General features: G+C 51.5%; 1 protein-coding gene and 1 non-coding gene across 3 annotated transcripts in view; one reads left to right on the plus strand and one right to left on the minus strand.

Moving 5' to 3' along the window:
• Positions 1-11,029: 11,029 nt before the first annotated feature.
• The window catches only part of LOC138381924 (sodium/nucleoside cotransporter 1-like), a 48,439-nt gene continuing 42,969 nt past the window's right edge, over positions 11,030-16,499 (minus strand). Inside the window, exons 14-18 of one of the 2 annotated variants that reach the window (XM_069466569.1) lie at positions 16,252-16,449; positions 13,020-13,101; positions 12,253-12,351; positions 12,059-12,170; positions 11,030-11,777 (exon numbers count right to left, since the gene is read on the minus strand). In XM_069466569.1, the coding sequence (XP_069322670.1) occupies positions 11,705-11,777; positions 12,059-12,170; positions 12,253-12,351; positions 13,020-13,101; positions 16,252-16,449 (564 nt within the window). In that variant the 3' untranslated portion in view covers positions 11,030-11,704. Of the gene's footprint in view, positions 11,778-12,058; positions 12,171-12,252; positions 12,352-13,019; positions 13,102-16,251; positions 16,450-16,499 lie in introns of those variants that run through there. The other variant, XM_069466570.1, reaches the window with a different exon arrangement.
• On the plus strand, positions 14,082-14,188 carry LOC138382088 (U6 spliceosomal RNA). The gene has a single exon (XR_011233259.1). It is a non-coding gene; the product is annotated as a U6 spliceosomal RNA (small nuclear RNA).

The raw sequence follows: 16,499 nt of genomic DNA on the forward strand, positions 1-16,499 counted from the left end.
TAAGATGATGCGTCGCCGAAATCAATCTACGGATTCAATGCAATCCCTATCGACATCCCCCTTAGGTATTTTTTTGCAGAAATTGATGAGCTCATCCTAAAATTCATATGGAAATTCAAGGGAACTAGAACAACCAAAAACAATCTTTAAAAAAAGAAGAACAACATTAGAGGATTGACACTTTCTGATTTCAAAACATCCTACAAAGTTCCAGGAATGAGAACAGTGTGCTGTGGCATGACAACATAGATCAGATATAAAATAGAACTGAGAGCTCAGAAATAACCCCTCACATTATGGTCAGTTGATGTTGGACAAAAGTAGCAAAATAATTCAATGAGAAAGAAGAGTCTTTTCAACAGAAGGTGCGGGGACAACTGCACATCACACGCAAAAGAACGCAGTTGGGGAGTGACTGCTAATGGGTACACGATTCCTCTCTAGGGCGATGACAATGTTTTAACACAGATTCTGGTGATGGCTGTGTAACTACATATATGAAATGCCATTGAATTTTACACTGTAGCTGAAGTTTACAGTATATAATTATATGTCAATGGTTTAAAAATTAAGAAAATAATTTTCTTACAAAATTTGGGAAGAATTAATGACAGTCACAAAGAAAACTAAGAAACAGAAATAGCCAGGTGTGGTGGCCGATGCCTGTAGTCTCAGCTACTTAGGGAGGCTGAGGCAGGAGGATGGCTTGAGCGCAGGAGTCTGAGGTTGCTGTGAGCAGTGATCTTCCCGCCTGCATGGCAGGGCAAGACCCTGTCTCTTAAAAAAGTAAGAAAGAAAAGAAGAGAAAAACAAAAAAAGTGGTATTATATGAATTTGAAAATGCACAGTTTGTTCACATTTTAACATTTCTGATATTGAGACGCATCTGTGAACACTGGAGTATCTCAGTTTCGTTGGGAGCGTTCTTTCTCAGGGGCGCATGAATATTAAGAATAGTGCATGTGCAAGCTTAGATTAGAAGAATTACAGTGGTATGTCCAGAAGGAAGGACAAGATGTGTAAGAAAGGAAATGTGATTGTAGTGTGTTCCGCAGCTCAGCAATGCACACGACATACAGCCGTCATGAGCCAGAGAAACAGGAACGGAACGTGGCTTTTCCCAAAAACACTGATCTCGCCATCATGGGCAGATAAAAGGAGAAGTAGGATATGGGCTGCTGCGGAAGAGTTAACATTTCATCTTCCAAAAGAAGGAGGAAAAAGACAACATCTAAAATCAATCATTCCAGAAAACAGCAGTATGGGCACATCATTGAGAAATGTGGAGGTTAAGTATCAGAAGTGACTGAAAAAGTCTGAAGGGGAGAATTCAGGGATGAGGAGGGGACTACTGAAATGTTTTTCTATTACTGTTCTTGCTGTTGTAATGATGGTTCCGTTTGACTTTATTTTTTTATTCTTTTAGAGACAGGGTCTCGCTGTCACCCAGGCTAGAGTGCAATGCTGTGATCATAGCTCACCAGAACCTTAAACTCCTGGGCTCCAGTGATCCTCCTGCCTCAGCCTCCCGAGTAGCCAGGACTGCAGGCATGCGCCTCCCCACCTGGCTAATGTTTAAGCTTTTTGCAGAGATGGGGTCTTGCTAAGTTGCCGAGGCTGGTCTCCAACTCTTGGCCTCATGTGATCTTCCCATCTCCACCTCCCAAAGTGCTGGGATTACAGGCGTGAGCCACTGTGCCTGGCCCTGTTTGACTTTAAAACCATGTATATGTAGTACTTTGTTTCTTTTCCTTTTTTTTTTTTTTAATTTCAATGTAATATGGGGGTACAAATGTTCTGGGTTGCGTAGATTGCTTTGGTAACGCTGGAGTCAGGGTTACAAGCGTGCCCCTCACCCCGATAGTGTACAATGTACCCATTAGGTAGGTTGTCACCCATCCCTTCTGCCCCTCTACCCCTGTTTGACTTCCACTGAGTTATACTTCCCTCCGTGCACAGGTGTGCTCATCGGTTAGTCCCAATTTAAATGTGGTGTTTGCTTTTCCATTCCATAGACTCCTCACTTAGGATAAGGGTCTCCGGTTCCATCCACCCTGTTGCAAAGGCATTAAGCCATCCTTCCTCGTGGCTGAGTAGTATTCCATGGTATACAGACACCACATTTTTTAAATTTCAGAATATTATGGGGGCACAAATGTTTTGGTTACATGAATTGCTTTTGTACAGTTTGAATCAACTGGAAACCATTCTTTTAAGTGAAGTATCACAAGAATGGAAGAACAAAAACCGCATGTACTCACCACTAAATGGAAACTTACAGATCAACACTCATGCACACATATGGTAGTAAAATTCAACAGAAATGAAGCAGGTGGGAGGGGAAGGAGGAGATGGGTAAATTCACACCTAACAGGTATAAAGTACACTATATGGTGACGGACACACTTATAACTTTGACTGGTGCTTTGATCTGAATGGAAGGAGAAAAGGAAGTGGGGCAGGAGGGAGGAAATGGGTTATTCTCCGTGGAGCCCATCCCTGATGCCCCGACCCAAGGTCCCCCGGGTGGGACAACTGAGCAGCACTGAGAGTGGGAGAGAGAATCCTGCCAGGACACCTGACAGGAGGGCAGTGGGAAGGCAGGAGAGGAGGACTTTGCCTCCGGGTCCCACCCTCCTCCAAAAGCAATGAGCTCCTCAAAAGAAGGGGGAGGCTCCCAGTAGCAGCCACACCCAGCCCTCCTGGGGCTCTGCCCTGCAGCCCTGGAGCCCAGGGACCCGGGCTGGGGTGGGGCAGCCACAGTCCTGCTGAAACAGAGGAAGCCATTCTCCCCACAGCAGGCGTCATGGCCACTGCTGCGGAGGCCATGACCAATGCGTCCACCCCACCTGGTGGAAGAAGGGAGATTGCAGCACGAGGCTGTCAGGATTCTCCCAACAGTTCCCTGTTGGGAAGAATCGCTACTTTGCTACTCTACTGTTACAAGACAGTCCTCAGTTGCATCTTCAAAATCCAGGTATTCCATACCCAGACATTGTTGATTCCGATCCTGGGGCTGTTCCGGTTATCTGTTGCTGGGTAATAAACCATCTCAAACCCAGCTGCATACAACAGCCCCCATCTATCGTGCTGTTGGATTCCTTGTCTCAGGCATTTGCATGGCACACAATAGGGATGGCTGGTCTCTGTTCCCTGATGTTGGAGGTCTCTCTGGGAAGACTCGAATGGCTGTGGGCTGGAAGCACCCAGGGGCTTCTTCACTCATGTCTACCACCTGAGCTAGGGTGACCTCAAGGCCGGGATCAGCCGGGACTGTTGACCGGGTGCCTACATGTCACTCATTCATGTGGCTTGGGCTTCCTCACGGCATGGCAGCCTCAGGCAGTGAAACCTCTCGTGTGGCGGATCAGGGTGCCAAGAGTGAGCGTCCCAGTGAACATAGCCAAAGCTGCCTGGCCTTTTATGACGCAGCCTCGGAAGTCACACAGCCTCATTCTGACTGTGCTATGTTGGCCAAAGCAGGCACAGTCTGCCCAGATTAGCAGGGAGAGGACGTAGGCCTGACTGCTCCATGGGAGGAGTGTTGAGAATTTGCAGCCATGTTACAAACACGCCACTGAGACCCAATATTATTAATTAGCATAAAAATAATTTACTTTAAAGTATTTTACACATACACATGCTCGTTGGGTAGAATAACAAGGAAGCCAATGTATCGTGATGGTTAAGTGTCTGGGATTACAATCAAACAGAACTGGTTTCAAAACCTGGCTCAGGACCTATGTGTCCGTGAGCAAGCCACTTCACTTGTCTACATCTCAGTTTCCTCCTTGGTAAAGTGGGGATAATAACACCTGCATCATACAGTGTTTGTGTTTGAGGATGACACGGATAGCATGTGAAAAGAACTTGTCCCGCGGTAAGCATTCAGAACACGTTAGTCCCATTTTCCTCAGTTACTCCTATCATCTTAGAATCTTTAAGATTTGCTGTCACTGCAAGCCATTATAGGTAACTGGAAAGAATGGTCGCCTTTCTTGCGGGAACAGCACCCCCATTTTGTGGTGGACCCGATCCCCGCTCCCCTTCCAACCAAGCTGTGCCTGTGGGAGCTGCCAGCTTCTCCCTCCCTGTCACAGTGATTGCTCTGGGGCGGACGGAAGGGCCAGACTGCGCTGATCATCACACCCCATTTTCTGGCCTTAATGATGGTCCGGAGGAGGGAACATGGCCCCGATGGAACAATCACATTCTTGGAGGTTTGCTTTCCCCCACAGCTAGCCGTCAGGGAAGCAGGATAACATGTCAATACATGATTTTCTCATGGTCCCAGGCTTCTGGAGAAATCCAGTGCAGGGACCGAGAGGTAGAGGGAGTCCTAGAGTCGTGAAGTGCCTGGGTCCAGTGGCCCACAGCTGCACCCTGTCCTTCCTGGTTACCATCATCCTCTGCTCTTAAGCTATTTCATTTTTCTCTCATTGGCAACCAAAAGAATCCTGAGTAACACACCACTCTGATTTTATGTATATACACACACTTTCACTGTTGTAAGGGAACTAGTTAACTACTGTGACACAGCTCTAAGTGCTACAACCCACTAGCTTTGGAGAGCTCCTGACATGAGCTTCCAGAAATTCATTACAGCATGAGAAGCCAGAGATGATTCACTGAATGGCAGAACGTTTCAGCAGGCGGCCACTGCCTTTCCCATACCAGCCAGCGGACTTCCCACCTTTGGTTTGTTCCCACCCAGAAGCCCCTGATCCCCCCTGCAGCGCTGGGCCCACACGCTGGCTCAGAGCAGCTGGCACTGAACCAAGGACGTGCCCCGGGCCCAAAGGAGATTAGAGGAGATTCCGTATATTTACCCTCTGTGCACTGCCCAGGAAAGGATGCCTTGAAAGTCTTTGGTGCCAGGTATTTACGGGCACTCAGGAGAACGGGTGGCAGCCCATGTGTCGGGGTGCTGGGCAGCGTGTCTTACTGTGGATGAGCAATCCAGAGTCCCATGTTGGAAAGATGTGAAAGGTGTCTGTATGGGGAGCAGTCAGAGAGCCACATGACCTGCGTGAGGATTTGCAAACTGCTCCCCACAGTCTCCTGGGCTTACCTTTTCCTTGTTCTTCTCACTCTGAACGTGATTTGCAATGCTTGGCAGGTGGGACGGGAGCTGGTCAGGGAGCTGAGAGGAAAGTCCTTCCAGCTCCACCTTGCTGTTCTCCAGGACGAGGGAACAGGGACCTCACTTGGCAGATTGGGCCACGCTCACCGGGGAGCAGCTCGGTCTGTCCAGACAGGTGACACGGGTGGACCCGCCCCTTCCTCTTCCTGCTTATGGGTGCTTGAGGCACAAGCTGTCACGAGGCTACCTTCCCGCGTCTTTCTCTCTGGTGCTGTCCTGTTGTGAGGCTAAATTGGAAACCCTTGCAGTTTGGCCATCTGGCCCTCTGTCCACTCCCTCTCACATGTGGTGTCAGGATTCTCTTGTTCCCTGAAGTCTGGGTGGCCAGCAGGGTGTCTGTTTCAGATTTGGACTTTGTGGCAGGAAGTGGGTCTACCTATCGCTCTCGGGGAATGTGCCAGCCCCATGGGGTCAGAGAACCAGGAGTGCCAGGGGAGCCGGGCACCTGGTTCATGGTATCTTGTTCCGTTTGTTCACCGGGAGCCCCACAGGAAAGCGGCAAATCTGCTCTTTCTTGCTGCTCATCTTGCTCTTCCTGTCTACCGGCAGGCTGCTTCGCAGACCCCAGCAATAACATAAGCGAGACACAAGTTCTTGCCCCTCTCACATAAAGTCCCTGCTGTTCTGGCAGCCTTGCCCTGCGAAGACATCAGGGCCAGGCTCCTTTTGACTTGCAGCTGCTCCATCCCTCCAGTGTTGCCTATGTCTTCCTGGTCCCAGACAGCTCATCCTCCCTCCCCGCTGCATTCCACCTGGCAGGGAGCACAGTGGGCCAGGGATGCCCAGGGTGAGCCCCTTTGTCTAAGGCAGGGGTCAGCAAGCCACAGCCTGCTGCTGGCCACCTGGTTGCTAAACAGAGGTTTGTTGGAGCACAGCCATTGTCCTTTGTTTAGGTGTTACCTATGGCTGCTTTCAACACACAAGGGCAGAGTGGAGCAGTTGTGACACAGTTTTACTGGAACACAGCCACTCTCTAATATGACCCTGTGAGAAAAAGTCTGCCGAGCCCTTTCCTAAGGGCACCATCAGGTGCTGCCTGCTCGACTTCTGCTCACACCCCGTTGGCCAGACCGTAGTCACACAGCCACCGCTAGCTGACAGGAAGGGGGACAGATGAAGTCTTCATCTTGGTGGCCATACGCCCCGCTGACTGCCAGTCTTTACTAAAGGAAGACAGGGAGAGTGGCTACTAGAGGACATCCAGCTGTCATTCTACCCATGGTCATGTGTCCTTCAGCCAGATGGTGGTACCTGTTACTTCCAATCTGAGTTTATGAACGAGGTCCCGGCCATTCATTTATACCCATGTTGGTTTCTTCTGTCATCTCTGCCTTTCCTTCCTCACTGGGACATTTTGCCACAGCAGAGCCAGGGGTCCACGCAGGGCTGACTTTCCTTGCAGAGTCTCTTTCCTGAATGCCTTCAGACTCCAGTGTGGAATAGGCGCCTGGCTGTGCAGCCTGTCCCCCACTTCCAGTCACAAAGTCGGGGTTGGCACGGTTGAGCTTATGTCACCATTCCATGTCTTTACCAGAACTTGGTCCACGGCAGCAATTCCCCTCCCCCCGTGGGAGTGGGCAGCAGTCCCCAGGCAAGTCAGGAACTCACTGCCCCCCTTGTTGGTGGGCAAGTACGATGGCCCCTAGATGAGGTCCTACCCCCATCCCTGTTCCTGCTATAGCCTATCTCTGTCCCTGTGTGCTCTGGGCCAGGACTTTCTACCATTCTCTCCCACAATGACAGCTCGTCCCCAACATGAAAGCCCTCAGGATGGAGGATTTCTCAAGCAGGCATGAAGCTTCTTAACACGCTTCCTTCCTAACAAGTCTGCCCCCTTTGAATCCCCTCCCAAGGCCGTGTCCAATCTGTCGTCTCATCACGTCGTCTGGGTTACACCCAGGAGATCGTACTTACCGTGTTGTGCTCTGGCTTCATCTTGGACTTGCTCACGACGCACACGCTGTCTGCGCACGGATGCTGAACCACCGAGAATCAGGTCTGGGGTAAATGCTGAAAGCTTGCTATGCGTCATGTGAGGAAAAACTGAAAGAACTAAGGGCTCCTGGCTCAGAGAGTGGAAGCCTCAGGGGTCACCATCCTCAAATAGCTGAAGGGCTGGCATGTGGAAAAGGGAAGAACATTTCTGTAAGATTTGTATAAAATTTGACTTTTTAAAAATAATGAGTATTACTTTGGTGTGTAGGAAAACAAACAACAAAGATATACACATGAGATGAGATTTGAATGGCCCATGAATGGCCCTGAACGGCAAAACTCAGATCAAAGCACAATACTTTTTCATGCAAAATCAGAAAAGAACCTTTTCAGAAGTTGGAGCTCTCCGATATGAAATTAGTTGCTCTGAGAGGTAGAGAGGTTCTTGTTTTTGATGAGATGTAAACAAATGATGAATAACCACTTGATTGCAAGAGAAATGAGGGGTTTAACAAAGTGGCTATCCCAGGCAATGACCCTTTGATTGCAAAGAGGAACCTTCTGAAATTACCTTGAGTTCAAGGGGATTTGGGGCAAGAATTCGGTTCTCATCGAGTCCGAGGAAGAGCTGAACAACTGGGCTGCGGGAAGGGTGGGAATGAGATGAGCTCCAGGACACAGCCCCACCGTGGTCACTCGGCTCCCAGCTGTTTCTGGGTTTTATAATTCAAACCCGTTCCTGAGATTCTGAAAGGCCATTGGCAAGAACGTGGATTTGGCTTCCCTGAGTCAGGCGTTCAGTGCTGGTTCACTCGTGGGAGTGGAGTCTCGTGATTCAAACATAAAAACCTGGTGACAGAGACCATCCGTGCGGTGGGTGTAAAAATTCTCACAGAAGTTGGGTGGGGAGGCAGACACCCTCACAGTGATGTCTAAGGTCCTGTCCAAACTCAGGGCTCACTGATTCTGAGTCAAGAGTAATTTCAAGCACATGATGTTCTTCACGTGGTTGGAAAGAGATCAGGACCAATTAATATTCAGCTGAAGGCATGAGCTCGAATTGAACTGAGGGGGCAGCAGAGGTAAGAGCAGAGCCCTGGGAAGAAGGGACAGAAAGGGGATCAATGTAGCCCCCTGGTCAACTCCCAGACCTTGGTGGTCACCTACTGAGACATGCATTGGCCAGGACAGAGCTACCCATGGGCTGAATTACAAGTGACACTGCAACTTTTAACATCAACTTTAACATTTTAGAACAGTTTAGATTTGCAGAGAGCTTGCACAAATAATACAGGGCTCCCATAAACCCCACATCCACCTTCCCCTACTGTTAACATCTTACATCACTATGTGCTACAGTCTGAATGTTCATGTCACCCAAAATTCATATGCAGAAATTCTAACTGCCCAGGTGATGGTATTAGGAAGTGGGGCCTTTGGGAGTTCATTAGGTCATGAGGTGGAGCCCTCACAAATGAGATTAGTGACCTTACTATTATTACTTTTTTAATAATTTAGTATGGCTGGGCATGGTGGCTCATGCCCGTAATTTCATGACTTTAGGAGGCCAAGGCAGGAGGGATCGCTTGAGGCTAGGAGTTCGAGACCGGCCTGAGCAACAGCAAAACCCCATCTCTACAAAAATAGAAGAATTAGCCAGGCGTGGTGGTGCTTGTGTGTAGTCTCAACTACTCAGGAGGCTGAGGCAGGAGGATCGCTTGAGCTCAGGAGTTTGAGGTTGCAGTGAGCTACAATGATGCCACTGCACTGTAGCCCAGGTGACAGAGCAAGACTGTGTCTCAAATAATAATAATAATATAATTTACAGATGGAATCTCACTATGTTGCCCAGGGAGGCCTCACGTAATCCTCCCATCTCGGCTTCCTAGAGTGCTGGGATGACGGGCTTGAGCCACTGTGCCCAGCCAGGCATTAGTGCCCTTCTGTAGGGGCCTGAGGGAGCCTGCTCACCTCTTCCACCATGTGAAGACACAGCAAGAAGATGCCATTTGTGAGAAACAGGCTCTGAAGAAACCCTGAATCTGTCACTGCCTTGATTTTGGACTTCCCACCGTCCAGGACAGTGAGAAATAAATTTCTGTTGTCTATGAGCTATCGAGTTCATGGTATTCTGCTCTATCAGCCCTAATGGACTCGGACACTGCGGTACATTGGGAGCCCTGTGTTCAGGGGCTCACAGTCCTCGCGGGAACGCCCTGGCCATGTGACGAGTGTGCAGGGCGTCCAGGGAGGGAGGTCGGGGGAGTCCTTGGACTGTTCCACGACCCAGCTGGGGGAGCCGAGGCCAGCAGACAGGCTGGGAGGGGCGCACGGCTGACGCTGGCGGCCGGGAGTGCCGTCCACAGCAGCAAGGCCTCCTGCCAGCAGCCCACGGGGAGTGGGAACAGGTGGCAGATGCCGGGGACGGGGAGGCCCACTGCAGAGAGAAGGCAAGGCCCTAGCTATGGGCTGTAGCAATCAGGCCCAACCTCCCCTCTGCAGAGCTAAAGTCCTGAGGGCAGGGGCTCAGGTCCGCCTGTGAGGGTCACAAGAAGTGAGGCCAGTGCCCACTGGAACCGAAGTCCGCGGCCGAGCAGAAGCAGAACCTGGCTCACTGGGGCTCCGCTGGGGGCTGCCGCCCAGAGCTGCACACTCCTCTGCGTCAGGTCACGGCTGTCCCCAAATGCAAAGGAAGCTGGACCTGGCAGGTGAGGGTGAGGCTCAGTGGCCACAGGGACAGGGTACATCCGAGGTCACTGCAGCCCCCGAGATCAGAGCAGCATGGACATAAGGGAGACGGGAACTCCAGAAACACAGGCAGGGAGGGGCGTAAGGCCTGACCGACCGGCGCAGAGAGCTCAGGGTGGGGGGAAAGGCGGGGAGAGCTGAGGACAAGCCACACAAGGAGTTCCCTGAACCCCAGCAGCCCAGCACAGAGGCCGAACACAGCAGATTATGGAACCAGACGGCCTGGGTTCAAATCCTGCCTCTGCCTCTTGCCGTCTTTGTCACTTTAGGCACGTTACTTCACCTGTCTGGGCCTCTGATATCCGTCCACTAGGGAGAATAATAGTACCCACCTCATGCGGTTGTTGTAAGGATGGAGTTAAAACACAGAAAGCGCTGAGGACAGTGCCTGCCCACAGTGCCACGTCAATATCTGCTAGTATTGCAGTTACGTGCAGTGAAGCAGTTTGAACATCAACCAACATTTACCAAATTGCATTCCAGGAAACCTTCAACTAAGAGAAACTGCCATCAGAAAACTTCCTATGGTCCAATAACCTTGGAAAAAGCCTCATATCATACCCACACCAAGCTCTGACAAGTCCACAGTTAAAATAACAAAACGGAACTAAAGCCTCAAACAACTCTGTCAAATTTTATTCCAAGCCTGTGCCTCCTGGAACCCTCTGAGCACCTCGTGGGACGGTGCTGCACAGGACACCAGTGTAGGAAGTGCCATGGGGGAAGGCAGTGGGACAGGAGTGTCCGGGACACATCATCTGCGGGGAAGCCACGGAGAGACCCTAGTGCCCGCGAAGGGAGGAGGGGAGCAGGCTTCAGTGTGGGGCCCACAGCAGAAGGACAAGGTGCATGTGAGGGACCCCAAGGAGAGGGGGACGGAGAGGACCAGGATGCCATTTGCATGCAGAAGGGAAACACAAGGAGGCACAGGTGAGCCTGAGAACTCACGTTTGGGGGAGGTAGGAAGTGGGGGCGCAGAGAGAGGGGCTGGGCTGGGAGGTGTCCTCGCTTTACTGAAGTCCCCGCTGACTCCATCGCCCCTGCCCTGTTAGTGTGGAAAGCCTAGTAGGTGCTCACGGTGCGGGTGCAGAAAGATTTCTCACACTGGGGTTAGGATATATAAAGTAAAAAGTTTATCTTCTTGGAGACAGTGCGAGAGAGAAAGAGAGAGGGAAGGTGGGGAGAACAGGGAGACTGTGTGGCACCCCAAAGAAAGAGAAGGGGTGTCAGCAGCAAGGACCAGTGGCCTGCTGATTTTATGGAGACAAAGAGAAAGAAGAGAATTAGTGACTGCTGTCAGTTAAAGCAGAGGCGGCTGAGGAGTAAGTAGCAGGGGCTGCAACGTCAGCTGGTCCGTCTTTCCTGCTTTTTCTGCTCCCGGACACGCGGTTATCTCTGAGATGTAGTCAGGCTCATGGCAGGGGATGCGATTTGGCCTGAGATATGGTTTTGGGCAGGAAACTGGGGCCTGGAGCTTGCCCCCTGCTGTCACTCCAGGGGCTTCCCAGGAACTCCTGGAGGCTGTAACACAAATTCTAAAAGCAGATTCTGGCCATGCAAAGAGAAAGCTCTGCAGGCCCTTGTCTGCTGGCTCCTTCCAGGCCTTTGTGAGCACAGGGGTCCCTGCAGGGTGCCTGCCAGCCAGGCACAGACAGAGCAGGGACACCACTCCCGACTCATCTGCACATGCTGGTAGGAAATTGCGGGATTAGGTATGTTCCTGTCATTTCCGCAAGGTGGCTGCTTTCATTGCCAAGTGTGGGACTGAGGGTCTAAGCCCTGCGGCTTCCCTGAGGAGGGGCCTGGAGAGGGGAAGATGGGGACAGGGGCTTCCTGGGGAAGAACAGCCCTCGGAAGGCACAAGGACGTCCGTTCCCGCTACGCACAGATCGGGTGGCTGTAAAACTGACAGCAGGTGTTCAGGGCCCCTGGGCCGAACTCCAGGCCGACGCTGAAAGGAAAGCAGAGGTTTCTGTGAGACCTGCAGGCCAGCTCTGCTGGCCACTACCAGGCCGTGCAGCCCTGGGAAAGTTACTGCACGTCTCTGGTCCACCTTCCTCTTCAAATTCGATCCTCAAGCCTTCACTTCCTCCTCCCCTGGCCACATCAGCTGCAGCCATGACATTTGTACCTTTCTCCCTGGTGCCAAAGGCATCCCCAGCCACGCGGGCCTCCCACACGCCATCACCACTGGTGCCCCCGTGCCCCCACGGCCCCTTGCCTGGCCCTCACCTCTGGAAGGCCTGGCGGCAGCACTGGTACACCTCAAAGCTAGTGCTGCTGAGGGTTGTGTTTAGCAGGGACACACAGTCCACCTCCGGCCCCCTGGGCACGTAGAGGATGCCTGCGAGGGAGAGCAGCTGGTGAGCAGAGCCCCTGCTAGAAAATCACGGCCCCAGGTGCTGCACCCGCCAGGTTGCACTCACCCGGCACGCAGGCGTTGACAAGACTCATACAGGCATTTGTGAAGAGTGCTCGGAGCATGATCCGGGAGAAGTCGCTCTTCCGTTCGGGGACCATGGAGGCTGCAAAGGAACACAGTGCTTGGGCTGAGGAAGCCACGTACCTCTCTGCCCACGTTCTGTGGCTCTGGCTATGTCTTCTGACCTCCCTTGTGCTTCTGGGTGGCCAGAGGGACAGACATTGTCCTCCTGGCCACTTGCTGAGTTTGGGGGCCTTTTTGGCCTGGCTCGGACCCCTAGGTGATGCCCCACGTGCCATTAGTGGCAGGTGCAGGAAAGAACCTGAGTTTGGAGTCAGGCAGACCTGGGATTAAACACAGGCTCAGCCACTGACTAGCCTGGGTCATCACTTCACTTCTCCAAGACTCAGTTTCCTCTCTGTAAAATGGCATGATCATGCCACCAGGCAGGTCGTCGTGAGGAGTGGATGTGCTATTTGCTAAGAGCTGAGGATGGAGCAGAGCCTTCCTGCCCACTGCAGCTGTGGGGAAGGCAGGCCAAAGACTCGGGGGACAAGCCAGCACCACACCTCCTGTCCCGAGCCAGGCTTGGCCTGCAAGGCCACGGTGCTGACCTCCTGGGTGACTCCCAGCCACGGAGAACATGGGCTGGGACGAACCTCCATGGCCGGCTTGTTCAGGTCCTGCCTTGGACAGACAAGACAGCTGAGGCCCACAGGTCCCAGTAAGTTCAGGCCCCCAACTCTCCAGGACATGGGGGAGGGGACTCACTCAGGACTCCCAGCGCCATCCCGAAGTAGGTCAAGTTGGGCAACCCACAGAGGGCAAACGTCGTGATGGTTTCTGCTCTGACCTGAAACACACAGATGAATGGGGAGGGGCTCCCTCAGATGGGACGGACACCCCCATACCACCCAGGCTCTCTGGCCTTAATTTCACCCACATCCTACATGTCCCTGCCCTTCGAGCTCTCTGTGCTGTGCCCTCCCAGGCCCCCCACTCCCCCTTGTCCCACCTGTCCTTCAGCCCCTTCATCTTCATCACCAGCCGTTCTGGGTGTGACTGCCTCGCTCAGTCCTCTCACTCTGGCCCTACTAAGCTCTGTCCCTGACACTCTGTAGCCCTGTGCCTCTGGTTGCTGTGCTGTCATGCCAGGAGTGGGGGAGTGTGGCCTGCCGGACAGAGTAAGGGACTTGGAGCCCAGCCAACCTGGCGTCCAGCCTTGTGCCACCAAGTATCAGCTCGAGCAAGTCAACAGACTTTTAAAGGTTTCGCTGCCCCATCTGGAGTGTGGGAATGATAGTGCTTGCCGGGCAGGGCTGTCCTAAGGACCATCTCGTGTTTGGGAAACGCCAGGCACAGAGCGCGTGTTTCAGTAAGGCAGCTCTTCCCTTCGTTCTCAACAGTTGTTTAATGCCCCAGAAATTAGTCTTAAGAGCCAAAACGAAAAAATTTGGAAAGAAAATAGGTTTAGGTCCATACCTCAGACCATATACAACATTAATTATACATCATCAAAGCAGAGAAATATTAATATTTCAATCATCAAATGATAAAAATATACACAATTACTGTTGTTAAAAGGTAGTATTACTGCTCTCATTTTGGAGAGGAGCCAGTGAGGCTCAGAAAGCTTAGGGAACTGAGGCAGTTCACACAGCAAGAAGGAGGCTGTGTTAGGATTTGAACTCAGCCCTGTCTAACTCCAAATCTCCTGGCCGTAACTAGAGCATCATATAGTCTCAGGAATTTAAAGCTTACGAAATTACTGTCTAAGTTTAGAAATAACAGAAGAAATCACAACAGAAAAGCTTTGGTGTAAAATACATTCCTGTGCTCACTTCAGCAACACATGCACTAAACCCAGAACGACACAGAGCAGGTTAGCACGGCCCTTGCACAAGGCTGACACGCAGATGCATGAGAGATTCCATGTTTAAAAACAATCCCTATTTACAAAATGAAGGGAGAAAAAAAGAACAGACTAGGAAAAATGCAGGTAGGAAATATAACAGAAAAGGCCTAATGTCTTTAAAATAAAGAGTTTATATAAGTATTACTGGGAAAGTATTAAGGCACCTGTGTCCCAGCCTGCTCACCTACAGCTGTGCTCCCTACAGCAGCCCGAGTGATCTTAACATGCAAACGGCCCAATCCTCAGTAACTTCCTGCTCCTCTGCCACTCTCTTTTACAATCACCCCTGCTCTAGCTGTGCTTATCCCCTCTCTGTTCCCTAAACAGACCACGTGCTTTGCAACCTCAGGGCCTTTGCACACGCCTCTTTCCTTGTCTGGAATGTTCTTCCCAGCTGCTGCTGGTTGGCCCTGTCTCCTTTCTCCAAGTCTTCGCCTAAATGTCACACTTCAGGGAGGCCTCTTCTGACCAGGTCAGCCAAGGAAGACCCTTCTCTGGTTTTTCTTGTTGTTTTCTTCATAGAACTTACCACAAATTGTGGTTCTTTTTCATTCCTTCACTTTCTTGTATTGTCTGTGTCTCTCACTAGACGTAAGTTCCATTAGGCCAGAGACCACGTCTGTCTAATTACTACCCCCACCTCTGGCTTTTTCTTTCCTTCGAGACATGGTCGCAGTCTGTCACCCAGGCTAGAGTGTACTGGTGTCATCATAGCTCACAGCAACATCAAGCTCCTGGGCTCGAGTGATCCGTCTGCCTCAGCCCCCCGAAGTGCTGGGACGACTGATGGGAGCCAGCGTGTCTGGCCTAACTGCCCCTTTCGTCCTGGTGCCCAGCGCCTAAGGGGTCTCAACAGACACCCGCTGAAGGATCTAAGTTCATAAAAACGACCCCCAAGGGCCGTGCCTGCTATTACCTCCGAGGAAGGGGTGAGACCAGGGCTGAGGGCAAGGAGTGAGGGGAAACCTGTGTTTTATGCTTCACACAGACTATTTTTAAACTAACGACTACATTTCTTTATCATTTAAAAAATAATCAAAAAGACAAGAAAAATATTTCCTGTTAAAAGTTTCCAGTCGCCCAAGTAATGAGAATTAATACAATGAGCTATTATTTGCTCATTAAAGTAGAAAACCTGTTTTTGCAAAGAGGCTACTGAAAGCTGTTTGGTGTGCGGTGAAGCAAATGCTCGCCGCACGACCGGGGCCTGTCATTTCAGCTGATGGCCTCAGCTGCCGACACCCTTTGGGGAGGTTCCTGGCAGCAACCGCAGAGGACTCCTGTGTGACTCAGGCAGCCCACATCTGGGACAGCTCCTGAGGAAATGATCCAGGAAAAGGGAAAAGTGCTACACACAAGGATGTTCATTTCAACATGGTGGCTAATAGTCAAATAATGGAGTTGACCTGAATGGCCCAACAGCAGGGACATGTTAAATGTGTTAGGTCACACATATGGAAAATGATGCGTACGTCACAACAGTAAGTAAACAACAGAGCTGGCCACACCCCAGTGTGGATGCTCTAACAGCAACAATGTAAACGCTCTCTTCAAAAGAATAGAAGAAAATGGAGAGAACAACAGTTGTTACTTTCTGATGTCAGGTTACGGGTAATTTTTTCCTTCTCAGTAATGTTACTCAAGCTTGCATTCACTTAGAAAGGTTAATTTTATGGAGCTTCGGAGGCTTGTTAGAATAAACTTTAACCAAAGAGCCAAGCCCTGGACGGCACGCAGTGTATTAGCAGGGGAGGGGACGGTGAGCTCTGCCTGTCTCGCTCCCTCTCCCGGCTCATGGGAAGCTCAGGCTATGCCTTCGGTACTGTGGCAGGTACTGCCCCCTGTGTTCCAACTGAAGGGGCAAGGCGCAGCGGCTGGCCCATGTAGACCTAGATCTCAGCTATCTCAAACAAGGCTCTTTCTTCACACCTGCACCTCGGCCTCCTGAGAGGCCCCAAGACAGATGGCAGCAAAGCCTGAAGCCATCCTGTTTCCCAGGACCATAGGATGTGGCAGGGTAAGTGCCACTTCAGTGTGTCTCAGCCAGGCCCAGGGAGCCAGGCTGCAGTGGGGGATGGAGACACTCACGGAGATCCACTGCTTCCTGGTGCCAGCCCACTCCTCAGCCCCTGCCAGGCGGCGCTGCTTATACTTGGAAAGTTCCTGATAGGCCACAACCTCGTCCACAAACAGGATGATCCCCAGCAGCTCAGCCACCACGGGGCAGTCCTCCCAGGCCACGCCCATCAGGAAGGCCACAGGCCACAGGATGTAGGAGCAGATGAGCTAGGGCGTGAGGACAAGAGGCATGGCTGGGACCCTGTGCTGGGCCCACG

The sequence above is a fragment of the Eulemur rufifrons genome, chromosome 3 (assembly GCF_041146395.1).
Source record: "Eulemur rufifrons isolate Redbay chromosome 3, OSU_ERuf_1, whole genome shotgun sequence".
Taxonomy (NCBI): Eukaryota; Metazoa; Chordata; class Mammalia; order Primates; family Lemuridae; genus Eulemur; species Eulemur rufifrons.